Source organism: Synchytrium microbalum (assembly GCF_006535985.1).
Source record: "Synchytrium microbalum strain JEL517 chromosome Unknown SmJEL517_scf0004, whole genome shotgun sequence".
Lineage (NCBI taxonomy): Eukaryota > Fungi > Chytridiomycota > Chytridiomycetes > Synchytriales > Synchytriaceae > Synchytrium > Synchytrium microbalum.
Genome location: NW_022158353.1, coordinates 1,077,843 through 1,104,579, shown reverse-complemented (window position 1 = coordinate 1,104,579; position 26,737 = coordinate 1,077,843). Strand labels below are relative to the sequence as shown.

Here is a 26,737-nt window from a genome sequence, read left to right as displayed (position 1 = left end):
GCCCACCTATTACTTTATCGTACAAGCATATTCTAGCCACATATGAAGTCGAGATCACGAACACCCAGCTTGGCAAATACCAATTGAATCGTTCTCTTGCAGGCCTTTTGACTGTGATTCTGCCTGACCAAATACTTTCCAAGTGACTTTTAACCTGTGCGACTGGTGTTGTGTTGGACATTATGGCTGTATCGACTCCTGAATTGGACTTTTTGATGTTAGGAGTTTGTTCAATCAATGGAACGAACGAAAGAATAGCAACAAACCGCTTGTTTGGGGCTTCTGGGCGTAACGATATACATTTTTGGGCCGCCAAAGTACAAAACAATTCCACCTCCACAAGTCTGGTTTGAGAAATATTGACATCCGCGTGCTTTTTTAATATTCACCAAAAGCCAACAAAGTTACGCTGTTTGTCCAGAAGATTTTAGGTAAACTATGATAATATTGAAGCTCAATTAAGGCAACATTTACGGAGGTAGTGATACTATATAGTGGAAGTATATGTGTTCCTTTTGTGTCAAAGAAAGTCCGAAGATCTGTATTGTAGAAAGGTGTCAAATCAGCACGAAAGGGAACTCGTCTTGTTCCTGCTACTACTCATCAACATTAATAAACTCCTACTGCGACACTCCACCGCTCGTCCTTCAAACTGCCATCACTCCAACTTTCTCTGTCAAGACACTAATCATGGCACCAACTTTCTTTGATGGTAGAGGCTCTGACGGATATGAGGGCACCCCGTGCGGGCGCTACACAGGCAGAACCTACCGCAAGCGTACCAGAGAATAACAATCGAAACCAGACATTCTCAAAAGCAGCTATTTGTTTGCAACTTTCAAGGCCAGCTGTTGCCTCGCAATGAATTGTCTTATGGCCGGACGTAACCAGGTAGAGCCCATAACAAATTCCTCAACAGCCCAAAGCTACACACAGTGGCCTTCAGTCTACAAAGTCTTGATCCCTCTCCACGTAGTTTTTAGTAGGTAGGTTGTTTAACAAGCGTGAGGAGAAGAAAAGAGTGGAGACTCCAAGTCAAGCACCAGTCAGGCAAAGTTATAAGACAATTTAGACGCGTCTCCGCGTGTATGTCGACTTTCGGAGGTCCATAAGTCCGAATAAAGTGCCTTGCGGAGAGCTGTCAGCCCGTGTCACCGTGAATTTTTGGGAATTTGTCAAATACGAGCTTAACAATTAACAATAGCAGCAGTAATCATCAACCATTGATACATATAGTTCAGATCAGACCAGACTAGTTCCGTGGTTTGCCAAAAGCAAAAGCAATAATCCTAGGTATCTTCATACACCAATATGCTCCCTGTCGTCCTCATCTTGGGTGCCAATGGCTATACCGGCGTACCCATAGTGGATGTCATCTTGAAACGTGGCGAAACAGTAAGCAGACTGTCCCTTTGTTTTGATAAGCATCAGCTCTAACTCAACACTTGTTATTACTTTAGAAAGTAAAAGTCTTAGGCCAAGAGAAGAGCTTATCGGATCCAAAGAAACGGGGCGTCTTTGATGCATTCAAAGCTAAAGGTGCCGAGGTCTGTGTTGGTTCAATCCAAGATCTAGACTCATTAAAGAAGGCTCTTGTTGGGGTCGACATTGTTCTGTCAATGGTGGGATCTGGTTTAATTTTGGATCAAATTGAACTTGTCAAGCTAGCTAAAGAAGCTGGAGTCAAAAGGTACGCCTTATACATGAAGTTTACTCGACATCCGCTGAATTGAAGTTACTTGTCGTTGACGCAATAGGTTTATACCAAGTGATTTCTCTACGTATTGCCCGCCAGGTCTCATGGCTATGCAAGACAAGGTGAGTTTTCAATTCTTGTGTCTGTTACATCTATTAGTTCAGTGAGGGTTGGTTGAAGGCTAACTTTTCCACAAAACACAGAAATATATGGTGCACGACGCAATCAAGGAGATTGGTTTACCATACACATTCATAAACATTGGGTCATGGTAAGCATCACCATCTTTTGAATTCAAAGCTGTTGCAGTCGTTGCAGTACTCAATGTCACTGGTACTGAATCGTTTTCAACATAGGTATGACCTAATGCACCGTGAAATCGACGGCATGGGACTCGCATACGAAGAGGAGATGCTGGGTTTGAAACCAAAATCTGTCTTTGATGTGTATCCCAACCAGGATGTGCTGAATGCCGGCACGTATCTACCGGACGTTGGCGAGATGGTTGCAAGAATCATTGTGGACCCACGTACATTAAACCAGTACGTCATGGTCACTGGAGATGCAGTGAGCTGTAACCAGATGGCTGCTTCTTATGAGAGGGTTACTGGAAGAAAGCTGACAAGGAATGTTGTAAGTCTCAACTGTTTGAATGTTGGATGATTGAAACAGATTGACACTCACACTAAACCACATTGTCCAGATGGATCCAGCAGCTCATTTAGCTCGTATTAAGGTCATAAGAGAGGAGATTGGACCCATTGAGAAGAATCCATCATTATCTGCTGAGCTCAAGTTACGAGAGTATGCACAAACTCGGTGGATTCGTGGTGATAATGATCCTGCTAAATTACCATCGTATGTGCTCAAAGCTTCAGATCTGTACCCAGACTACAAGTTCAAGAAGTGGGATACGTGGATTGAAGAAAAGCACGCTAGCAACAAGTTGTAGAACAAGATTTTGTTTTTGCACGAAATAGACAAACACTTTGCAATGATAAAACCACTTGTTACTGGAATGCAGAAATGTATATATATATTTGTTGTTGTCGGGTATCAAGAAACACTCAGAAATATTATTTTTCAAAATCGCTCAACTTCACAACTAGATTAACGACTTTTTTCCTTCAAAAACTCAAAACACAAACACAAGGAAAATAACTTGTCGACTTGGTCTGGATCACTTGGTCACTTGGTTTTCAAAAGTTAAACTTTAAATCGACAGTCACATCGCCATCGGCCACGACCTCAATTGGATCTTGAGTCACACCTAGCAAGCCCGTACAATTGAGATTGACAAATGAAGCTTGGAACCGTTGCCCCATAAATGTCCAGAGATTATTGGCTGCGTTGGGATCCACTGAGGGTGCTGCCTGGTAAAATGCCTTGTTTGCCTTGATAGATGGAGCAGTGATACTCAGCATGTTGTTGCAGTAATCGATAGCTGATTGTGGGTTGAGCTTGGATTGTAGTGGTTGATCGACTCCTTTGAAAAAATGAGGATTGCAGAAGGGTTAGGTGACCATTTTTTTGCGGCAAAGGGGGATTGACTGACCTGTTCGGTACAAGTTGAGCTTTTTCAAGTCGGCGTTACCGTTTCCGTCAACAACCATGGGATCATCTTGGGGTACGAGTGCTACTGTTCCGTATTCTCCTTCATGTTTGCTTGCAAAGAGTTCATTTAGTGCTAGTGATGGTCTTACAGCACCAGGATCTGCTTGATCGCGAGCTTGGAACGGTTTGCATCCTATCGCAGGGAGTGCAATGCTGTGAGTCCACGCATTTTGTGCGTCAAGACACCACCACAACTACAGCTTATACATGAAACAGCAATCAAAACATACCAAGCGCAGAAGCCAGAGCCTTTGAAACCAATCGATTATCGCTTCCATTCATAATTTCCGTGAAGTTCTTGACTTTGCCAGCATCTTGTTGGGATTGATAATACTTCATATTTGCTTGCGAGAACTGAGCAATTTCAGATGCACCACCTTTACGGAATGCCACAATGTATTCCGTAACGACATTGTCGGACTGATCTTGATCGATCACTTCGAAACTTCGGACGGTGTAGCAGGGCTTGTTGGTCTTGGGAGATGTGCCGAGTGGTGGGATGGATAGTTGTCCAGTCTTGATGGCGATTTTGGCAGCGATGAAAAAGGCGGCTGCGTTGCAGAATGCCATTTGGCTAGAAAAGTATAGGGTTGTGGGTGGGGTGAGTCAGTTGTTGAAAATGATGATAAAAGTGCGAAGGATGGTAAATGAACTTCAACGTACCCAAAGTTGGTCTTGCCATCACCTTGTACGCACAAAGCAAATGACGGATCGTCTTTATTGGACGGTTTCAATATGATACCCTCACTGTTTGCGCCAAACCACAGTCCAACGACATCACCACTAGAGTACAAAGGGTAAGATCAGTTATCTGATGGAATCAGACATGTTAAGAAAAAGTAAAGTGCATTAATGCACTTGTGTGACCCGCGCCTTACAAATGCAAATTGGGGATGATAGGAATATGAGTATTCATATTCTTATCAGCAATCACGGGATTGTAGATAGAGACCTTGCCAGTAATCGCATTGACAATGGTTGCCTCAGCAAATACTTGCTCGTCTGGTACAGTCTGTGAGCATCCTGACGTCCTGAAGGGAGTTGCCAACCCCTTTTCAGTCAAGAAATTGGGAGGCAACGCTGTTGTACCAGACGATCAGTACAATATAAACAAATAAATCAGTTCTTCCACTTACTTATAGTACATATCGCGCCATGTACAAGGGCGCCGTGGCATGCCAGGATTGTAAATAGTACAGTAACGATGCGAGACATGTTTGATGCAATTGCGGGGGGTTCACAGTAGATCCAGGTAGATCTTGTACAGTTGCAGGTAGTCAAGAGTTTGGTGAAGTAGTAGCAGTAGTTGATTCAGGTGGTTTCTTGATGGAGGGCGCGCTTGTTTGTGTACTGAAGTTTTTTGGTAATTTTGTCATTCGATGTGGTGAGCTGGTTGTACGGCACGGCGGGAGTGTAGCTTATCCATGTGCCAAAATTCTGCTTTGTACAATAGATTAAATGTGTTCCTATCGTATTGGTACTCGTCTGCTTCAATCGTCGGTCAGAACTCGTGCAGGTCATGTTGTAATGCTTGGTGAAAGCTCGAATGTCATGACCTTGAGCGCAGTAAGTTAAAGAGCTATGTTCATTCATTATCGTTTTTTTACTGGCGCGTAGTCAAGTGTGATGAAACTGGCTGTAAAACTGCCATTGACACCACATACGCGATTGTTTGTGCAATTCATGGTAGTTCCACATTGCAAATTCCCAACAAAAAATTTTATTGAGTTCATTTATCTACACATCAGACTCTGGATCCTAAAGTAGGAGCTTGAATAGGTGTGATTGAGCGTATTGCGGCGACTTTTCGAGAATCGTCAATTTGGTGGTTTGATCATCAGCTTTCGATTAACAGCTGATACAATCATGCTGTGGTAATTCTAATTTTACTTCTTACTACTGGAATGGTGTATATACAATTGTCTTGGATTATTTACAGCCTTATTAATTTCTTTGGTCATTTAATATGGGAGATTTTCCTCAAAAGGAAGCCCACAACGTCCTTCAACACTGCTTGTTTTGACTGAGATAAATACATGATTCCAAAAACTTCCCTTAAAGAGAGATCCTCAACTGTTTCAACTACATAATGACTTCCGCTGCTTTATGCGTTTCCCCCCTTCAAAAGTTGAACATGAGATCCGTGGCTATACCAGCACCATCCAGAATTGCTACGATAGGTCCAAGGTTACATTGAGGAAGGCCGAACAGTCCCGATTTAGCAAAGGAAGCTTGGCATCGCTCGCATAAAAGTCCAGAGATTGGTACCGACAGTTGGATCAACCCTTGGAGATACGATATACAACGGTTTGTCTGTCTTGATGGAAGGTGCATTGACCGTCAACAAGTTGCTGCTAAGATTGACTGCCGAGGGAGAAAGAAAGTGTTTGAGTATCGTGGGATGCGGATTGATGATGAAAGCAGGAGACAGTTAACCACAGCAACCAAGAACTAACATATCCAAAGTTGGTTTTACGATCCCGTTGAACGCAACGTTCTAAATGATGAGTCATTCTTGAAGGAAGGTTTCAATTTGATACCCATCGCGTTTGCTCCAAACTAGACCAACAACATCCCACTATTTACAAAAGATAAAACATCAGTACATATGAACGCAGACAACTAAATGATAGTCACACGTGATGTAACTGCTTATTCAAACCACTTACGGATTGATGGTGGGCAAGATAGGAATCCTTGCACCCACGGCCTGGTCAGCAATAAGAGGATTAACGATAGAGAAAGCAACAGTAGTTGGATTGATTATAGCTGCTGCAGCAAAGACCTGTTGGTCTTTTACATTTTGTGTGCATCCTGATGTTTGGAAGGAAGTGGCCGAACCTTTTGTTGTCAAAAAGTTGGGAGGCAACGCTGTTTTCATCGCCGATGACCACAATGTTAGAGGTAACTCGTTTCATTCACTTACCTACAGTGCAAATAGGTTCTTGTCCGAAGGCGCCAATAACCAGGATAGTCGTAATGAGGACAATAATGATGTTTCTTGTTACAACTTTGGAGAACTTTGCAATAGATCCGAGTAGTTCTTGTACAGTAACGGGCACTTAAAACTACAGAACTGTATTTTCTGTACTTGTTTCAACTTGTATGAACTTGTTTTCTTGAGAGGAGGGTGGGAAAGTTTTTGGTTTATGGATTTTGGTTGGAGACGACAGACGCAATCCGAGAGCCCACTATGCTACGCAGAAAGACGAAACCGTTACAATCAGTCTTTTGTCTTGTTTCGGTGATCTGATTAATTCGAGTATGTCATTGTTATCTCCGTAATACTTCACGCACTTGCTGCAAGTCAGCGAGTGCATTCCAGCTTGGACGATAAAACGGACAATAAAAAGTGCATGGATGTAAACATACTCCTTTTTTCCAGTGATTGAGGGTAATCTAAGCTAGTATTCCAGCCATAATGATTCATCATGCTCTGTTACATACATTTGAGCTCTTCCATTAGACCGCAAAGACTTTACTTCGTGTGTTTACTCTTATTGCGTCAGCAGTGTTGAAATTAACATCGCATTTGCATGATTAGGTTTGCCGCTAAGCCAGGGCTCTCAACTCGACAAACATGAATAAGTCCCGATAGCTACGTAAACTAATTTGACTTACTCGTTTTACTGGAATAAATGATTATACATTTGACGAAGAAGCCTCCCGCAGAATACACGACTTGGGTTAACTAGTACTACATAATTACCGGGAAGGATGGAATGTAATTCCAACTTGGATATTAAATATTGAATGTCAAGTCCTATGCAAGCAACTGTGTAAGTGGAGCATCAAGGTGATCATGTTGTATGAGTTGATTGTCCTGTACCGTGGCAACACCATCAGCATTCGTAACTGCCACAACAGGCTCTTGAGTCTTATCCAGCAGGGCCAAACAATCAAGATTAACAAAAGATGCCTGGAATCTCGCTCCCATGAATGTCCAAAGATTTGTTCCGACAGCTGGATCAATAGTTGGTGCTTCAATATAAAATGGTTTGTCTGCTTTGATGGATGCAGCGCCAATTGTCAACATGTTGCTACAGTAGTCGACATCTGATTGTGGGTTAAGCTTGGGTTGTAATGGTTGATCGACGCCTGGAGCAAAAATATGGTCAGAACGAGCACAAACCGCTTTGCGACGATATAACCACATACACACCTGCTCGATACAAATTGAGTTTCTTTAAATCAGCGTTACCATTGCCATCGACTACCATTGGATCACTTTGAGGTACAAGCGCTACCGTTCCATACTGTCCTTCATGTTGACTTGCAAAGAGCTCATTCAATGCTAAGGATGGCCTTACGGCGCCCACATCAGCTTGATCCCGAGCTTCAAATGGCTTACATCCTACAAAAAGTTATTTATAAGCATTTTATGTGGCTTTTTTTTGTACTTTTCAACAACAAATCACAAATTCAAAATTAGAACCATGAACATACCAAGAGCATTATCCAACCCCACAGACACCAGCCGATTATCGCTTCCATTCATAATTGTAGTAAAGCTGGTGACTTTACCAGCTTTTTGCTGAGCTTGATAATACTGCATGTTTGCTTTGGAGAATTGAGCAATCTCTGTTCCGCCACCAGCGAGATTTGCCAGAATGTATTCCGTAACGACATTATCGGACTGATCTTGGTCGACTACCTCGAAACTTCGAACTGTATAGCAAGGTTTGCCAGATTTGGGAGATGTTCCTAACGGTGGGATGGATAGTTGTCCGGTCTTGATGGCGATTTTGGCTGCTACAAAGAAGGCGGCTGCATTGCAGAACGCCATTTGACTGAAAAAAATATGCGTGTGTTGAGAATTGGTTGTTTAAAAACGACAACGTCGAAAAGAAACCTTGTAACCAGACATGCTTACCCAAAGTTGGTTTTACCATCTCCTTGTACGCACGTAAGGAATGATAGTTCACCGGCTTTGGAAGGTTTCAGCTTGATGCCCATCGCGTTTGATCCAAACCAGAGACCAACAACGTCCCCGCTATTTACAAAGACAAAACGTCAGTACAAGCAAAATCAGTCAACTAAAAGGTCACCACAGCTGATGTAACTGTATACTGAAACTACTTACGGGTTTATAGTTGGCAATATCGGAATCCGTGCATTCATATTCTTGTCAGCAATAACAGGATTGAAGATATAGATGGCGCCAGTAATAGGATTGACTATGGTTGCTTCTGCAAAGACTTGCTGATTTGTGACTGTCTGGGTACATCCTGAAGTTTTGAAGGGAGTTGCCAGTCCTTTTGCAGACAAGAAGTTGGGAGGTAACGCTATTGTGACCGGCGATCAGTAACATGTTATGGCATGTTTCGTTTAAACTACTTACTTATAGTACATATAGGTCCTTGTCCGACGGCGCCATGCAGTACTATAATCGTAATAATGAGTCCAATCAGACCAGACATCCTGTTCTAGGCACGGCTTTTGGAAGAGGTTTAAAATAGTTCCGAGTAGTTTGTGGACACTAATAGGTAGCTGATGATCTTGTTATGCGGTTCCGGCCCTCCTTTCAACCTGTTCTGATATGTTTTTCTTGCAGATGGGAGTTTCGCGTTTGGATTTTTGGTGACAGACGCAATCCAGACAAGGCGGGAGATCATACATAGCTGCGCAGAGAGACGAAACCTTAAACTTTGAGCCACGCATGACACTTTATTACGTGTTTTGATTGGTTTGGCATTCCATTACATGTCCATTCAATCCCGTCACTTCAAGTGGTTGACGAGCAATTAACGTATTCAAAAAACACTTGAACCTTGGGCATGATTACGGTACTGATTTTTTGTTGTTTATATACAGTAATTTCTAATCTACTATGTTACAATATATGCAAGTGCTACTAAATATATAAGTAACTGGTTTATGGCTTTTGTTTAAGGAGATGGATCTTAACACCACGAGTGTAGTCCAAACAATACGCAGCCCAATTGATATCAGTAACATCAACACCAAATGCATCAGAATCCTTTGATCCTTTACCCAAATCAGCAATCAACGCCCTCATATTCTCAACCTCCCATGGGTTGTTGACTTCAGTCATAGTTCCAAGATCATCCTTTGCCATCTCCCAACGACGATATGCCTTGTGAAGCATAGGTCCCTTTCCTGACACAATCAAGATTGGGTCAACTACCATGGCAAAGCATTTATGGGCCAAGAATTCGTGGAGCTTGTTCATGGCTGCTGATTTGTGGACCTTAAAGTTGGGGGCTCGGAGACGGGGGTTAAGGACTACGGTCTTAGAGGCTTCCTTCATATAAGTCCTCATGAATTGAGTCCATGTGACTGGGTTGAATTCACCAGAGGTACAGTTGTATACCAGTAGTGGATGAGATGGCGAGACAGCAGTCTTGGTCGAGTCACCGGCCTCTGAGCTACGTGGTTCAGAGTTGCCTGATGGGTATGCTAAAGATCGGATGCGTGCGTGTAAGTATTGGTCCATCGCCCCAAAAGCCGACAAAAAAAGACTCGACGATGTTTTCTTGATAACTCACACTTGTGGTCACTTTCATCATCTTCAATGATTGGCATAACAGGCAATGGCATTGACTTTACGATTTTATCCTCCTTCAGCCCTTCCAGCTTACTATCTTCATACGAGTAGCTGCCACATAACCGGGCAGTACGCCATGCGACAGCAATGACACAGTTGGCTACGACGTCGACGGGGATCAAGTCGGCAATGTTGTCACCGTTTCCGTGCATGCAGCGGAGGGCACCAATACAACCACCGACTATACCACCAGTTAGACCTTGGAAACCGTCGACCCAGCCGACGCAACCATCCTTCCAGACTGAGGTGACAATAGAGGGTCTGACTATGGCAGTTGGGAGGGAGCCACGGTATTGTTCAATGTCTAAAACAAATTGGCAGTATTAGTAACAGGATTTAGTGTGTGGTGATTGTCGGGGAAAAAGAGATGTGAAGTGATGTGAGTGCAAACCACTCACAAGCTTCAGCGACAGCTTTGGTCCAAGTGTAGCTATTGAAATGAAAAGAGTCAGGAAGAAACTTGAATCGGCACACAACCAAGAACCCAACCCAATTCATTACCTGTTAGCCTTGTTTCCCAACAATTGCGGTTTGAGGTTTTCCCACATTTGAGGAGTCATCCATTCCAGAGCCTTGAGCAAGTCAGCAGGAGGGACATCCGAGGGGTATACCTTCTCTTCAATACGAGTACGTTCGGAGTGGCAGTAAGCAGTCGAGATGTGGACAAAGGCATGTAAGTCATGGCATTCACGGGCTAGATCCATGATTCTATTTGATTGATATATATTAGAGAATGTTCGCCGAGATTGAAAGCAATGAGAGGTTCCATCATACGGCACACAAACAAATTAGGCCAAACAATAGATCAGCATTATAAGAGATGATGGGCACGGCTTACCTTGAGACACCTCCAATATGCATTTGCACGTATACATCCAATGTACGGTTCCATGCAACAATAGCAGCACCGTTGATGATTACATTTACTTTTTCTCGCAACAGTTGGCGATCTTCACGAGACAGTCCGAGACCTGGAGCCATCATATCACCAGAGACACAGACTATGCGGCTGATGGTAGACTCGAGTCTGTCACCTCGGAGCTCTTCAAAGATCGGAGCTTCCAGAGTCTTTACTACACGTTCTCGGGGCGAAACGCCTTTTTTAGCACGGACTAGCAGGTAGACACATTCTACGTCGGTGGATCGTAGGATCTTGGCTAGGATTGCCTAAGAATTACAGAGGAAGCGTTGTTTGTTAGAATGGTTTGGCGAGTCAACCCGAAATGGAGTGATGTGTAAAACCTTCACGACAAGACTTACTTGTCCACAAAAGCCAGTAGCTCCAGTGAGGAATACAGACTTGCCAGCAAAGAACTCGGCTACCTTAGATCCTTCCATTGTTGTCTAAATACTCTTGTACCGTAAGAAGGACTAGTTGGGGTAGATTGTGTTGTTTTTGAATGATCGAGTGAGAGTGAGGTACCCAAGAGCCATGCAAGCTCGCAGATTGGTTGCGGCTTCTTGCGATCTTCTTAGGCGTACCGTTTGTTTTTTTCTTTGATTCTTTTCTTTGGACGGGTCGACAGCAAATGTTTGTCAGATTGAGTTGAACGAAAGACGATCTTTGCGTTTGTTTTTAACCGGCGCTTTCGAGCTTCTGTTCACCTTGTCCATCTTAACAGCTGACGAAAAGGATGACTGCTGCTGGTGCTTCGTGAGCTGTGGACCCGTTTCACTTGGGCTTGTGAACTTTTTCAAAAGTTGTTCAATCCTCTAATTGCAACGAAATTGTCCCCATTTGACATAAGCGGTCGCTTATCATCGAGGCGACTTCTTCCATGAATGTCCTATATGTGCGCGAATTGGAGCTTCTAGATTGACGTGAAAAGGACCTCTGGTGTCTACAGCTCAGTTGGTTCTTAAAATGCACAAAAACGAATGTCGGACTGCATTTTCACCAATCAAGGAAGCCAGAACTAGTTCAGTACTAAAGTAATAACACATACTGATTAAATAAACGCGTGCCAGGCATTTCAAAAGTTGCTATAACTTTCGTGAAAAGTTTTGCAACTCTGTGCCTTGTCGAAGTGCTGAAGTTCAATGATGAGTCGGGCCGCAGAGGCCGTGTTCGTAAGATTGGCAGCATCAGCGTCAATATGTGGCAACTCTTCCCGCATGAAGCCTAGTTGGCTACGAGCATCGTTCTTGCTCCCAATCGTCAAGAACTATTCAAGGCCATACAGTGCTGAACCAGCATTGAAACAACCACAGTCTGACACTGATCCAGATCTCGTAAGTTCCTTTCCATGATGGATCGCAATGGAACTTTACTACATCTATTACCGATTGTTGGTTTTTCGAAAGAGCATCAAAATTTAGACGGAATTGTGGAAGAAAAGAGTCAGAATCTTGAATCGAGGCTAACACCAACCTGACGTCCATTTAGCAACGATTATTACAACTACGAAACATTGGAATATCTGCTCACATCGACTCAGGAAAGACCACATTAACGGAACGTATTCTCTACTATACTGGACGAATTGACCACATTCACGAAGTGCGTGGTAAAGACAATGTGGGTGCTAAAATGGACTCGATGGAACTGGAACGTGAAAAGGGAATCACGATTCAATCTGCTGCTACCTATATTAAATGGAAGTCTACAAACATCAACATTATCGATACTCCTGGTCACGTCGATTTCACTATCGAGGTCGAAAGAGCACTTAGAGTGCTTGATTCTGCTGTGCTAGTATTGTGTGCTGTTGGAGGTGTACAGAGTCAGACTATAACGGTGGATCGTCAGATGAAGAGATATAGTATTCCTCGCCTGGCGTTTATAAACAAGATGGATCGGTACGTGTTTCTGAAACACTATATGTTCGTAGAGGTGGGTTTTTTCTCATGTATCTTATGTTGTAACATAGAGCCGGAGCCAATCCTTGGAGAGTATTAGAACAGCTGAGAGCGAAACTGAGACTCACTGCAGCTGCTGTGCAAATACCTATTGGTGCAGAGAATGATTTCAAGGGTGTCGTGGATCTTGTTGCCCTCAAGGCATTCTATAATGAAGGTCCTAAAGGGTATGCAACAACTTGAGCAAATAAACTCATGTAACTGATATTCATCTGATTCGATGCCTTTATAGGGAAACGATACGAGAAGCCGACATACCTAACGAACTAATGCCCATCGTCAAAGAAAAGAGATCAGAGCTCATTGCCAATCTGGCTGAAGCAGATGATGAAATAGCAGACATCTTCCTCAACGAGCAAGAGCCTACGAAAGATCAGATGATGGTATGTGATGTTCGTCGATAAAGCTCTTTTGGCAGCTGACTCCTTCTCAACCACCTCATTTTTTAGGCCGCAATTCGACGAGCTACAATAGCACGCAAATTCGTACCCATGTTTATGGGTTCAGCATACCACAACAAGGGAGTCCAACTCCTACTAGACGGCGTTATAAGTTTCCTTCCAGCACCACACGAAGTAGAAAACTTGGCACTAGACCGAGCCAATAATGAAGCCAAAGTCGCATTAGCTTCAACATCAAATGACTCGTTAGTTTGTCTAGCCTTCAAATTAGAAGAAGGGCGATTTGGACAATTGACATATATGAGAGTCTACCAAGGTGCTCTGAAGAAGGGCGGATGGCTTGTTAATGTCAGGACTGGTAAAAAGGTCAAGATTCCGAGATTGGTGCGAATGCATTCGAATGAGATGGAGGTAAAAAAAGGAGTCTAGATCACATGAAATGAACCTGAATGAAGCTCTCTCGTTTAGGATGTGGAACATGTTGGATCTGGTGAAATATGTGCTGTGTTTGGTATGGAGTGTGCTTCTGGAGATACATTTACTGATGGGACAAATAGTCTCACGATGGTAAGAGGTGCACTTGTTGGTTGGAGCTGTCCACCGATTGTTTTAGGAATTTAGATATTTTTTTTCGCATTCTCACCGTCGCGCTATTAGACCTCCATGTTTGTGCCACAACCCGTGATTTCCCTCTCTATCGAACCAAAGTCAAAAGATTCGCCCAACTTTTCAAAGGCCTTGTCTCGTTTCCAACGTGAAGATCCAACCTTCCGTGTCCATATTGATTCTGAAAGCAAGCAGGTAGGTGCAAAAAATATGACAAGTGCCTTGTGGATGTCTCATACAACATTGTTCTCATGACTAGACAATTATATCCGGTATGGGTGAACTCCATCTCGACATATACGTAGAACGTATGAAACGAGAATACGGTGTGGAGACCATCACTGGTAAACCACAAGTAGCCTTCCGAGAAACAATCACTTCGAACGTTCCGTTTGCTTATACACACAAGAAGCAATCGGGTGGTTCAGGTCAATTTGCTCGTGTGAAAGGTTTCATTGAGCCTATAACAGAGCCATTGGAGGATGGCTCGACTGTTGAATTTGATAATCAGACTGTGGGTATGAATATACCTACACAGTATATACCATCTGTAGAAAAGGTAATGGGATTGACTTTTATAGAAGCATTCATCGGACCCACCCACTGAAGTTTTTTGTTGGTGTTGAACTTTTATTAGGGTTTCTTGGAAGCCTGTGAAAAGGGAGCATTGATTGGTCATCCTGTTACCAATGTCAGATTTGTACTACAAGATGGGTTGGCACATGCTGTTGATTCAAGTGATATTGCTTTCAGATTAGCTGGTATCTATGCATTTAGAGAAGGTCAGTCGTAAGAATTCATGACGGAGTGCTCCGGGAGTTTTTGGCTGAATTCCTTGTCCCTTCGTTTAGCATTTGCCAAAGCTGGGCCACAAGTTCTTGAACCAATTATGGAAGTCAGCGTGTCGGCTCCTGTTGAATTTCAGGTATGGACATACCATCCCGTGGCATGTTATTGTGCAGTTCAGCAGCTGAATCGCATTTAACGTAGGGCTCTGTGATTGCTTTACTCAACAAGAGGAAGGGAACTATATCTGATTCTGAGACGCGTGATGATTATGTGGAGGTTCATGCCGAGGTACGCAGCACAGTGAGCGAAAAAGACCTATAATAAGATACCTAACACCTCTACACAATAGGTTCCACTTAACGAGATGTTTGGATTTTCCACAGACTTGCGATCTATTAGTCAAGTAAGCCTTGGTGTTTCTACCACTATTCCCAACCCTCTATAAATCACTGGTTTAATTCGCTTGTTCATATTATTAGGGCAAAGGAGAATTCTCAATGGAGTACAAGTTACACCAACCTGTTCTGCCATTTGTTCAAAAAGAACTCGTAGATGAGTTCCAAAAGCAGAGAAAAGCTGCTGAAGGTGGAAAAAGATAGAATTGGTTTGTTGTTAGACTAATAGAATAGATTTATTTACGCCTCAGAGATTGGAAGGGAGTGTTGTGTTTTTGAAAGCATCGAAAAGACGTTTAGTCGGAATTGTGAAAAAGAATCTGTTTGGAATGCTTACTAATTGTTGACCTATGAGTAGCCACAATTACTCTTACAACGAAACAGTGAATATCAGATCAACTTTAATTCAGGAAACACGACATTAACAGAACAAATCCTCAGCTACACCAAGAATTGCCTATTCTTGAGGACTGTAGAACAACAATCAACAAAACTGGGACTCACTATAACTACTGGCCATCCAACTGCTGTAGACAAGTCTTGAAAGGGAGTGGTGGTTCTGGCTCCACTCAAGGCATTCTATAATGAAAAGACCGCTCCAAAGAGGTATGGAAGAATCTAAACAAAAAAAGCAACGCAAGCGAAACATATTAACTTTGACTCAGTTTTATTAGAGGCCAGTAGGAATTCCTACTGAATTAATGCCCATCGTAAAAAACAAAAGGTCAGAGCCCACCGCCAGTCTGCCTGAAGCAGATGATAGACTAGCAGAAACTTTCCTCATCAAGCAGGAACCATACAGAGGATCGGCTGGTGGTATTCCGATTTGGTCATTCATTTTTTGGATGCCGCGTTAGACGCTATAAATCCACGAGCTACTGTAGAGTTAGTCGTGCAGGTTCTTTGAACCCTTGGACGCGATCATAGAAATCAGTGTGTCGGCTCCTGTTGAGCTTCAGGTATTATTCTTTATGCTGCGTTTGTTTTTGTCGCCCAACTTAACTTGACTTTCAAACGTAGGGGTCTGTGATTGCTTTACCGAGCAAAAGGAATAGACGTTTGACTGGTTTGGGCAGTGATGATTGTTGTGGAGGTGCATGCACAGGTAGGCTAAATCAAAAGTGCAAAAAAAAGAACTGTACTTGGTCAAGTCTCAGCAGTTTCACTGATAGGTCCACTAACCAACATGCTTGGGTTCTCTACAGACTTGAGATCTAATTGTCAGGTAAGCTATAGCACTCTCGCAGTTTTTGAGGACAATCAATCCGTTTGCGTAGGTGACTCGGTTCAATCTCATTAACAGGCAACAGAGACTTCTCAATGGAGTACACTTTGATGCTATGTGTATTGCCATATGTTCAGAAAGACTCGTAAAGGAGTTCCAAAAGCAGAGAAAGGCTGCTGAAGGTGGTGGGTGGTAATCGATACAATGTTTGTCACGAATGGACTCGTTTACACGTTAAAAGCGTTTGCGACGTGTCAGTCTGCATGTAAACTTGTCGGAAAATGGTTGAATTTGTCCTTATGCGTCGCAAAAAAAACCCAAAAAAACCTCTAGCGAATCCATCTTCAAGTGCCTTCAATTCTCTATCGCATGGATAGCACGACGAAAGGATTGCGTCAAGTTCATCAAAAGGGGATCAAGGAATGAACGAGAATACATCTCTGCGACCAGCCACGCTCTCTGCTCTTAAAGAATACGAGGAGCTTGAATTATCATTGCTAGCTTCATTACAACAACCGAAAGCTCCATCATCATACCAGCAACAAGCTCCAGGAGACATCCTGAGAAAGATTATTATAGTCGATGAGAGATTGCAGAGGCTTGTAGATGAAGGTATGATATAGATTCAAGGGTGGTTTTATCGCGTCATGATCAAACATTAAAACCATTTTATATTAGTTGAATTACATCAAGAGACTCAAACCAAACTAGATGCCACATTACAACAAATCGAACAACATAATGTCATGATCTTGTCATTGGTTAGGAGGTTGCAGTCTGCGCAACACACTTTGCAAGCAATCTTGTCGGATGCTGGTGACAAGGTCCTGAATTCACGACGGGCTGGTGAAGGTACGTATAATAGGATGCATATCGTGCTGGGTAAAGGACTGTTGCTCAATTCGTTGGTTGATATCGCTCGTTTTTTGCAGAACCATTGGACTACAAGAGTTTAATATCATATGCACGACGAGTAGCAAACACGACATCAGCACCACCTACAGGAACGAACATGCCGCCGATACCACAGGATGCAGATATGAAGTTGAGTCGGCTGTTTTGGAGTCCTGAGGACTTGTTGAATGGTCGACCTGAAGCTGAACCAGGTATGATATTGAGGTTCCGTGACTTGTTTGCTCAACGATTTGGTACTCATTTTCTCTCAACAAGGTTTAATGGGAGCTGTACCATCGAATCTCATGGATGTGGATACGCTGGATGAGGAAGAGCAACCTATTCATGGAGCATCTAGTTCGGGAGGTCTAGCTACTGCAGGAGATTTATTGGATCTGGACTTGTAGTGGTCGTCGATACGCTCATAACCAACATCTGTAAACAAGGCAAACAAAGTTTGTACAGGTGTTCGAATGCTATATAAATTAAGTAATACAATCTACATATGGTGATGCTTTACAAGGGCGAGAACCGAATAAGGTCAACTTCAATATCCACAGATTCCTTTTTGTGATGTTTGTACATTGCTGGAATGTCGAACTAGGATGAAGAACTGGTCAGGAGTGACAATCCTGAGTCACGAAGCTTACTTGTTTTGCTCACCCGTAGTTGGGCTAGCACATTAGCATTCCATCCTAACGATTTCGACTTTTTGACCAGGAACTACATGCAAATATAGGGAGTTAGCGGAGGCCCCACAGAGTCAAACCCCTGAAGTTTTCATACCTCTCGAGTGCTGGTCTTGTGCAGACTATACACTGCAGACTGAGCTATCTGTATAGCCAGAAGAAGGTATGAGATACTCCAGGATAAAACTTCAAGCATTTTGTGCGCTCGCCAAACTTACAGCGAACGCAACCTCAAGAAACTTGACATCAATCCCCTTTGTCCGAGTCCCAAAAGGTGGATTCATAATAACCGTATCCACCATTAATGACCCTCGCACAGCATCATTAGATTTAAACCACGGTGAAGTAACATCGGCTAGTATCAAATCACACGAAGAATCGTCCAGATCAAACTCTTCCAATGTTGCAGCAGTTTGAGCCAGCGCACTGGCATCTACATCGACACTGATAACATGCGATGCGTCCATGAGGAGAGCTCCTATAGTGAGTCGACCTGTCCCGCAGCCGAGGTCGCAGATACATTTTCCTGAAATGTCGGCAAAGCTTGTTGCTGCGGTGTATATGATGCGAGAGCCTAGCGGTGGATCAGCAGTTTAGTAAGTGAGAAATGCAATGACGATTGAGTATTAGCACACCGATGTGTGGTGATGTTGGATACTGCTCGAGCAGATTGTTGGGATTTTCAAATGGCGCAACGTCCTGAAGAGCAGCTATAGAAGAGAGGCAGAAACATATCTTAGAGCATGAAAACCTGATTTGAATGCTCTTCTTACCTTCCAGCTGCTTAAGCTTCATCACGTTGATTTCCTCGAGCCCAGTTTCTAGATGGAGGACGACTCAATAAAGAGGATCAGTAACACGTACTTTTCGTTTCCTTGACGCGATTTAGCAATATATCTCCTTTTCGCCGTTGGCTTTGATACAACCAACACGTCCTACACGAGTAAATTGAAACCAAATATAACGGCAAGTGAATAATGTTATAAGCCGAATGTTGGCAAGAGATACAACGTAGAAATGGTGTATAATCGCTACCCTTATGTTATTCTGCAGCAAATACAAATCATGTTTCTGCTACACTTCGCATGTGCCTTACTCCTTCTTTCCATCTCGCTTTGGTGGCCCAAAGACGTATATTAAAAGCCACTCCCACCATTCTCCATGGTGCACTGCTTCGAGCTTATATCCATTGATGTCTATAATGAAGGCTGCATAATAGAGTGGATGGTAGTCCCGATATCCTGGGGCACCATCACTTGTGGCACCATTTTCCAATGCAGCACGATGAAACTCGTCTACTGCTTTCCTTGATGGCTACGAATGAAAGTGCAAAAGTTTCAGCAAAACTTGTTGCTTTCAAAGTGCGTCATTGACATACCGCATTGAAACAGACATGAAGTCCAGGCAATCGGTTCTGATGGGAGTCACCCTTGACACTCGATTGCTGTTCATGAATCCAAAAGGTATACCCCTTTGAGCCATACGAGACTGTGATTCCAGGGATGTGATACCTTCGCAGATAACCAATGGTGGCCAACAAGGCGTCATAGAAGCGAATAGATTCCAAGAAATTGTTTACAGGTAGTGAGAAATGTGCAATCATATCATTTGGTTTTGAGACAGCTAGTTTTGGAATTGGTGGTAGGTCGGACATTGTTGCAACAGTGACTTTGTATGATGGGCTGCAACCTGATGTGAGGAAGACGGAATGAGAAGGAGGTGGAACTGTACATTTGTAGTCATGAAAGAAGATAATGCACTTTAGCATTGCAGTGTACCCTGTCTTTGACGTTACTCTTTGAAAAGCAATAGCTCTACTGGTTGACCAGCTCTTTTCACCTCTTCCAGCAGTATCTTGTTGAAACGTTTTGCGACAATTCGCTCATTTACGTGACTTACTTGCTCAAGATATGCAGCAATTTCCTAGTCTTGTCCTTGTTGTTGGTGAACAGTAGCACTTCGTGATCGCTTTTTATTTTTTGGAGGTACACCATACAACGCATACAATCCGTTTTGACGTGATTTTACGCGTTTTGGCAAATCGTGAAATAGTTAAAGCAGTTGCCATGTCTGAATTACCATTTCTATGTATATCGATATATCAAAATCGCCCAACAAAATGAAGTCAAATCCGTTTGGTTTCGTTCGTAGCGCCCTCAGGAGACGGATACAGGGCTTCTGGATACATCAGCTGCAATCAGAGGCAAGGATTCTTAGGCTTCATGTGCTTGGGATATGAGCGATTGGTTGCGCTTTGCAAAGCTAACCGATCAAAACGATGCAGTCATGTTATGTTTGACATCTTGTAATCAAAAAAGAGCAATCCCAGCATTGTAACAGTTTTGTACTCGAAATTCATACTAACACTCATCGTTCTTTATAGCCAAAACTGACTCTTTACTTGACATCGGGCATCAGTCGAATCGTAACACACCATCTTTAATCCAGAGGTATTCTAATGCATCGTCGAATGAAAAGTATAGTTGAATGTCTTGGTTAAACCCGTATTCGTGACGTCCGACTAAGTCACGTACGCTCGTCTTCAATTTGACATATGACACTTTGCAACGACTCCCCCTCAACTTGCAATCGTTTGCTAACGCATGTCAACCCATTAGACTCTGGCTATACTGCTTCACTACGTGTCTAGTTATGGCATCTCCTCTCCCAATAGGAACTTCAATAACCAGGACTTTGCCAGATTCCCTGCATCCTTTCGAGCAATAAATCATGCACAACAACAACTCGCTCTTCAGCAGCTCCTGAATTCTGATATGAGTACAGAGCAAAAACCATTCTTGACCATGGCCTGGATGACGGATATGGCCAAGGTCAATGAAGCCAACAGAATGTCACTGAAGAAGTGCTGAGAAAGCTCCAAATACCTGGCTCTACTGATGAGGTGAATTCGCATCTGCACAAAAAGGATTCACGGCTACAGAATGCTCGACCTATCCCTGTCAGAGCACACGAGTTTGAAGGTCTTTGAAGGCTTCGAAAGTTTATTGCTCCATGGATGTTGTGGAACCGCGTAAATCAGCAATGATTTTCACTGGATATGGAAAGATGACTAGCTCAACGGATTTTTCAGAACTCGAACGAAGTATAAAAAAGCCCTTGCCGATAACAAGAATGAGCATATTACTCACGACATCCTTTGATCGTTAGTTACTGTATGTGACTTGAAGTCTCCCAAGAAACATATTGAAAATACTTTGTTGGACGCTTTGTTGCTCCATGTTGTAAGCGCAGAAGCCTAGGTTTGCCAAATGTATGTCAACGTCCCTGCTGAAAACACTTTCATAGCTACCACATATCATTTCAACTTGGGCCTCGAAGATGAGAATGGTCGTTGCTTTACTGCTACGTCCCATGTTTTTTTTTTTACAACGACTGGAAAGCCACTGATTTTGATGCTGTTTGTCCAGTCGGCAACTACTTTGCAATTCGAGGCATGCATAATTGTTCTTCATTAGTTTCATGAATTTATTCGTTGTCTTTCCGACAATGTAGAGCCATATGCGACTGAGACGTTATGGGAGGGTGACATCCAATATATTAAAGTCGATTGCCCGTCTGATATTCTCTCCATTACCAATGCCAATCACCCGTTGTTAAAGATATCAAATGACAACGAAGTACATCGAACGCTGGATGGAATTCTCGTTATTGGCGTCAAAAGGGCACGGAATGCTTTAAGAGTCATTAATACAAACATAAATGTGCCATCTCACACTCCAAGGTTGTGGAGGATCGCCATCGAGTAGTACTCTACTGCCGACGAGTAACTGCCATGCTCTTCGTCTCTTGGATCCTTGGAGAAACAGGAGATCTGAACTCAATCAACCAAGAAGGAGTCAAGGCTGGTGGTGGTGGTGAAGGTGTAAAGGCGGACGTGGATGGCACGGGCACAGGGGTAGAAAACGAAAGGGTCCTTGTAATTCTGGCAACTACAGACGTAGAAATGCTAGAGACTGACATAGTAGATGACTACAATACGGATGAATAGATTTTGGCTTGGGACAAATATAGCAGTTTTGTAACTCTACATGACTACGCCACGTTCAATATCGTAATCTTGACGGTCATATTCGTCCGCCTCCATCACATCGCAACATTGCAACTTGCTTGCCTCTTTCACAAAATCGTGCTCTTTACCGCGCCCTAAAATAGAAGCACGTAGGCAGAAGACACGACTGGATCAGTCATATTCGGATCTGATCTCGTAGGCCGCCTCCTCTACTTTCTCCAAAACCGCACACAGCTCTGTTTCTCATGGTTGTTATGGATAAAAGATTTGAAGCGATTAGTAGCAAGGATGATCCTGAAAAACACTATGAACTTTTAGACCACATAGGCACTGGCAGGTTCGTCTTCTTTTCCCGTCAAGATCTACTCGGTTTTTTACTAGAACTAGCCCGACATTAAAACAAGTGTGATTCTCATCTGAAGTCAAACAATCTTCTGTATATAGTTATGGAGAAGTGTATAAAGCCAAAGTCATCAATACTGGCGGACTGGCGGCCGTCAAGGTCATCAAGCTCGAGGCAGGAGAAGAATTGGACGAAGTGTTGAATGAAGTCAATTTCCTACGGGATTGTCAGCATGCGAATATCGTATCTTATGTGGGCTGTTTCATGAAGAAGATGAGTAAAGGTGCTAAACATATATGGGTGAGTGCCGTAATATCCTGTTTGGGTTTCATTTCATGTGATCTGCAACGGTTTTGTTTGCTTGTAGATTGTCATGGAGTTTTGTGGAGGTGGATCAGTGGAAGGAGGATACAAATGCAAGTGTATTGGATTTTACGAGTTAGGAATTTGATAGAATCTTAATCAGTGCTTGTCTTTTAGCGCTGAGAGGACCATTACTAGAATGTGAAATCGCTGCCATCATTCGAGAGAGTTTAGCTGTGAGTTTCACGGTGCTCTTCCCGTCATATGTTGCCATAGGCTCACGCACATTTGTTTATAGGGTCTCACATTCCTGCACTCTGTTGGGAAGATACATCGAGACATCAAGTGTGGTATGGCTGGGACGTTAAGGTCTTTTTTTTGCACCATGAATTCACACCCGTATATCTAGGAAACATATTACTGACTGACGCAGGAGAAATCAAGATTGCTGACTTTGGAGTCTCGACTCAACTGACACGGACATTCTCAAAACGAAACACGTTTATTGGAACACCGTATTGGATGGCTCCTGAAGTCATAACTTCAGAGCAACAAGGATCAGCCTACGATTCCAAGGTATATATACTGTGCCACAGCGCTTGAGGCGAAAAAATGCTCCAACTCATAGAGAATGGCACGACTGCCAGAATTGCATTTTTCTCATACGATTTAATGTCATATAGGCAGATCTGTGGTCATTAGGAATATCAGCCATTGAAATGGCAGAATGCAGTCCACCAATGTTTGACATGCATCCAATGAGAGTCTTGTTTATGATTCCCAAGTTGGATCCACCAACATTAAAAGATGCTAAATGGACGGATACGTTTCGTGATTTCCTCGTCAAGTGTTTGGTCAAGGATCCAGATATGAGGCCGAGCGCCCAAGAGTTACTTCAAGTGAGTATTGGCTTGACTGCTTAGATCTTTTTTTTTTGCTGTGAAATGATAGAATCTAACCGTTTCTTCATTTACAGCATCCATTCGTATCAGAACTACCACCAACAAAACCAACTATAATATCCCTCATTGAGAGAGCTCGAGAAGCTAAACGAAACCGAACCAACAAACCTGTCTCTGCACTATCTGCCGCCACTACCGAAGATTCCGTTGATGACGACGACGAAAACGAGACTGAAGATGAAATTGATGGATCATCGACCATAAAACCATCATCCGCTTCATCTGCTGCTTCATCTTCGGTAGTCGAGGTGGAAAAGAGAAGGAGGAGTCAAAGTGAGGATGAAGCTAGTACCACTAGCAGTGTTGGAAGCGCATCGGCATTTTCCAGTCCGATGGCAGGTGGAGCTGCTTCGTTGAATTCGAGCGTGATTGACCATTCTCCGGTACGGTTGGTATTTGCGCTCGTCGTGAATGCTTGCTCAGGACTTCTTGCTTATTATTTTTTTGTAGACAAAATCAACTTCTGGAAGTATAACCAGTGTCGAAACCAAGAAGCCTGTAAGCTCCATCGCTTTCTGTCTTAGGCTTTCAACTCTGCAACTTACGACCCCTCCACTTCAAAACGGCAGATCTTCAAGGCTACGAGACTCTGCAGAATATCAATAAGAGTCGACTGTGCCGAGTATTTAGGTATGGATGGTTCTGTTGTGTGCTATGTAAAAAGATCATCAAGAATCTAATACTGTTGATTTCCAATTCAGGTGACACTTTATTACTTGGAACTGACGCTGGACTGTATGCGTTCGAGTGTAGTGGTACGTACAATCAGATATATCCTCTGAATCCACGAGTCTAAGAGCTTTTTTGGTTAGGGTCTGATGGCAAGATGATTGAACTATCCCAACGAAAGTATGAGCAGATAGATGCTGTGGAAGAATTGAGCATTCTAGTGTCCCGTTCTGGTACGTTCTGGTCAACCATCGGAAGCGAAAAAAACAGGAGCAAACTCATATTATCTCCTCTTAATAGGAAAACACTCTGTGGTCGCAATACACGAGCTGTCATCAACATCCAAGTTCAAGAAAAGGCACAAGTTTGAGACAGAGACCAAGCTGAAAAAGTTGAAGGAGACAAGGGAGTGTGACTTCTTTTCGTTAAGTGAGTTTGAAAAGCGCATCTTGGGCTATTGTCTTGAAGTCAGGACCTCATATGCTTTGCTGTCTAGGTAAAATGAACAACTCTGTGTATCTCTGTGTCGCCATGCCCAAGTCGATTCTAGTTATGAAATGGGCAGCTCATCCATTAAACAGGTTCATGAAACTCAAGGTGAGTTTTCGACGGCGAAAAAAGCCTATTGAGCAGAACATATAGCCAACTCAGACCGCTATTTTCGACACTTTTTTAGGATGTCCCACAAGAAGGCAAAATCTCATCCATGAATGTAGTAGAGAATTCTGCCACTGATGTGAAACTGTATACTGGAGTTGGCACGAAATTCCGAATGGTTGATTTGCAAACTACCATTATTGAAGATGTGGTAGTTCCGAATACATCAGAAGAGCGGTTGGGAAACAGTGTTGCTGGAATTCCTTTTACTGATTCTTATGTGATGTGTTATCAAAGTATGGGTCAACGAATTGGTTTTGAGGACGTTTGGGGGTTCAGGTGAAAACTGACTTGTTTTGCATTTTCTAGATATGGGTGTTATATCTCATCAAGACGAGCACAAGATACTGACTTGGAGGAATCCATTGACCTTTGCAGGTATACCGGCCAGTATGTGGGCCTTCTTTGCTAAGTCCATCTCACATCTTTTCCCCGCCATTTCTAGCCAAACTTGGTCATGACTTTTTGGTAGTTGGCTCGCAAAGTGTTGTGGATGTTGTCAATGCCGACTCTGGAAAGGTGGTGCACGTATTCGAAACCAAAAAGGACAAGATCCGGTCATTGAATCTGCTTGTGTGCCGACGAAACAAGCTGTTCCTGCTTGCAGAGGAAGGTCAAGAGGGATCCAAGAGTGGAGGGATTATACAAATCGGACTTGAATGGGGCGTATAGCTTTGAGGGACCAGTTGTTTTGTGGGGTTGCCAAGGAATATATAGTATTCAAGACACATGTAATAATTGCTAGAGCTAGATCATTTCATTTTCATGTACATTTTCAAAGATACATGCACGGTTGTTTCTGGTTCGTTTGTAAAAGATCTATGTCGTATTTGATGTTCGCTTCCCCAGGCCAGTTCCCAGCATCGCCTTCGCAATAACCGCAGATTAGAGAGTGCACAAACTCGCTAGCAAAGGAAAGAAGATTCTCTAGATAGCTACCTTCTAAGGCATCAGCTCTATCGAATTGTGCTATATCGTGTATTGGCACTCGCTGGTATTACGAGCAATGACAAAGGCAACGTGTGTGAGTTTTGAAGATCTGAATTATTGGTTGAGGAGCACACTGAACCTGATAGCAAGCGAACGGATTACCGGCGAGGATCAGCAATTTGTGATAGTCGTCTGAGCTTTCCTCCATCAATGAACAAATGGTGACCAACTTCAAACACACACACATACATTTTGAAAACCTGTTGAGTCAACCATTTGCGAGGAATGTTGATATTGCATTGGGAGTCGGACAACCAGAAAACGGTACTATTCCTCAGTATACCATCTGGGAGACGCCACATCGAATCTTCCCATTTTGTTGCAAAAACGAAATGTGAGCCTTTACCCAATTGCGTGAAAGTCTGTTCTTGCGCCATGCAAGAACCCAAGCAAAGCCGTTGAAATACTATTTTCTGTTATTTGTGTGGGTTACTACTTTGTTTGGTCAAGGAAGAATGATGCATGCTACCCGCCTGCCATGAGTACTTGAGTGCGTATGTTGCTGTGATGCACATGGTCATGAGAACTTGCTTACGGATATGAGACGTTTCAATTGTATTGATGAATTTGTTACTAGCATCACTTTTTCTACTCCCTCTCAAACTTCTCTCGGGGGTTTCAACAAGGGCTCTGCTGGACTGTGGCACGATTCAGGACGAGCTCTCCTTATATCCCAATTCTCAATTCCCGCGTTGTATACTTTCCCTGTTTTCATAACCCAATGTGAAGTACTTCCCTGATGTAAAGATCCCCCAAACAAACAATCAAAACAACTGGTCTTTCCAGATTTGATGGTTTTAATAATTTCAGTTTAATCCAACACTTCTATGGTAAAGGTAAAAATACAACAAGCATATTTACAACTTGAGCTTTAGCTACTTTTCATCGAGATTATGCATCAGTGGAGGCCACAGCCTCATCGATTTGTGGAATGAGTGTTTTCAATGTTTCCCACTGTGCCTTTGTGAGAGCGATTCCCTTCTTTCCGGGTTTGTATCCATCGTCAGTTGCGTAGTATTCACGAATCTAAGTATATGTGCAAGAAAG

General features: G+C 43.0%; 8 protein-coding genes across 8 annotated transcripts; 4 read left to right on the top strand and 4 right to left on the bottom strand.

The window, feature by feature from the left end:
• Nucleotides 1-1,311: 1,311 nt before the first annotated feature.
• SmJEL517_g01397 (uncharacterized protein) lies at nucleotides 1,312-2,648 on the top strand (the record flags this gene model as incomplete). Its single annotated transcript, XM_031167325.1, has 6 exons — nucleotides 1,312-1,395; nucleotides 1,461-1,690; nucleotides 1,758-1,818; nucleotides 1,900-1,967; nucleotides 2,053-2,329; nucleotides 2,400-2,648. The coding sequence occupies 6 exons, from the start codon at nucleotides 1,312-1,314 to the stop codon at nucleotides 2,646-2,648; spliced, it is 969 nt and encodes a 322-aa protein (XP_031026753.1).
• Nucleotides 2,649-2,895: 247 nt separating this feature from the next.
• On the bottom strand, nucleotides 2,896-4,525 carry SmJEL517_g01396 (uncharacterized protein; the record flags this gene model as incomplete). The annotated part of the gene is made up of 6 exons (XM_031167324.1): nucleotides 2,896-3,182; nucleotides 3,252-3,443; nucleotides 3,541-3,884; nucleotides 3,974-4,093; nucleotides 4,189-4,390; nucleotides 4,447-4,525. 6 exons carry the CDS (start codon nucleotides 4,523-4,525, stop codon nucleotides 2,896-2,898), a joined length of 1,224 nt encoding a protein of 407 aa, XP_031026752.1.
• A 2,548-nt stretch (nucleotides 4,526-7,073) lies between these two features.
• On the bottom strand, nucleotides 7,074-8,730 carry SmJEL517_g01395 (uncharacterized protein; the record flags this gene model as incomplete). Its single annotated transcript, XM_031167323.1, has 6 exons — nucleotides 7,074-7,408; nucleotides 7,473-7,664; nucleotides 7,757-8,100; nucleotides 8,184-8,303; nucleotides 8,394-8,595; nucleotides 8,652-8,730. 6 exons carry the CDS (start codon nucleotides 8,728-8,730, stop codon nucleotides 7,074-7,076), a joined length of 1,272 nt encoding a protein of 423 aa, XP_031026751.1.
• A 455-nt stretch (nucleotides 8,731-9,185) lies between these two features.
• On the bottom strand, nucleotides 9,186-11,216 carry SmJEL517_g01394 (uncharacterized protein; the record flags this gene model as incomplete). Its single annotated transcript, XM_031167322.1, has 6 exons — nucleotides 9,186-9,730; nucleotides 9,820-10,182; nucleotides 10,277-10,308; nucleotides 10,380-10,586; nucleotides 10,717-11,045; nucleotides 11,139-11,216. The coding sequence occupies 6 exons, from the start codon at nucleotides 11,214-11,216 to the stop codon at nucleotides 9,186-9,188; spliced, it is 1,554 nt and encodes a 517-aa protein (XP_031026750.1).
• Nucleotides 11,217-11,921: 705 nt separating this feature from the next.
• SmJEL517_g01393 (uncharacterized protein) lies at nucleotides 11,922-15,132 on the top strand (the record flags this gene model as incomplete). Its single annotated transcript, XM_031167321.1, has 13 exons — nucleotides 11,922-12,110; nucleotides 12,265-12,677; nucleotides 12,749-12,904; nucleotides 12,970-13,120; nucleotides 13,187-13,549; nucleotides 13,607-13,705; nucleotides 13,796-13,939; nucleotides 14,004-14,303; nucleotides 14,382-14,526; nucleotides 14,596-14,669; nucleotides 14,735-14,821; nucleotides 14,883-14,936; nucleotides 15,013-15,132. The coding sequence occupies 13 exons, from the start codon at nucleotides 11,922-11,924 to the stop codon at nucleotides 15,130-15,132; spliced, it is 2,295 nt and encodes a 764-aa protein (XP_031026757.1).
• Nucleotides 15,133-16,575: 1,443 nt separating this feature from the next.
• Nucleotides 16,576-17,454, top strand: SmJEL517_g01392 (uncharacterized protein; the record flags this gene model as incomplete). The annotated part of the gene is made up of 4 exons (XM_031167320.1): nucleotides 16,576-16,765; nucleotides 16,832-17,005; nucleotides 17,086-17,259; nucleotides 17,324-17,454. 4 exons carry the CDS (start codon nucleotides 16,576-16,578, stop codon nucleotides 17,452-17,454), a joined length of 669 nt encoding a protein of 222 aa, XP_031026756.1.
• Nucleotides 17,455-17,563: 109 nt separating this feature from the next.
• Nucleotides 17,564-18,531, bottom strand: SmJEL517_g01391 (uncharacterized protein; the record flags this gene model as incomplete). The annotated part of the gene is made up of 6 exons (XM_031167319.1): nucleotides 17,564-17,647; nucleotides 17,711-17,770; nucleotides 17,834-17,881; nucleotides 17,955-18,310; nucleotides 18,372-18,446; nucleotides 18,510-18,531. The coding sequence occupies 6 exons, from the start codon at nucleotides 18,529-18,531 to the stop codon at nucleotides 17,564-17,566; spliced, it is 645 nt and encodes a 214-aa protein (XP_031026755.1).
• Nucleotides 18,532-22,011: 3,480 nt separating this feature from the next.
• SmJEL517_g01390 (uncharacterized protein) lies at nucleotides 22,012-25,372 on the top strand (the record flags this gene model as incomplete). Its single annotated transcript, XM_031167318.1, has 17 exons — nucleotides 22,012-22,103; nucleotides 22,211-22,409; nucleotides 22,477-22,531; nucleotides 22,590-22,648; nucleotides 22,711-22,762; nucleotides 22,822-22,988; nucleotides 23,096-23,311; nucleotides 23,389-23,757; nucleotides 23,825-23,872; nucleotides 23,944-24,004; nucleotides 24,076-24,129; nucleotides 24,187-24,276; nucleotides 24,344-24,472; nucleotides 24,540-24,640; nucleotides 24,720-24,936; nucleotides 25,010-25,078; nucleotides 25,146-25,372. 17 exons carry the CDS (start codon nucleotides 22,012-22,014, stop codon nucleotides 25,370-25,372), a joined length of 2,205 nt encoding a protein of 734 aa, XP_031026754.1.
• Nucleotides 25,373-26,737: the final 1,365 nt, after the last annotated feature.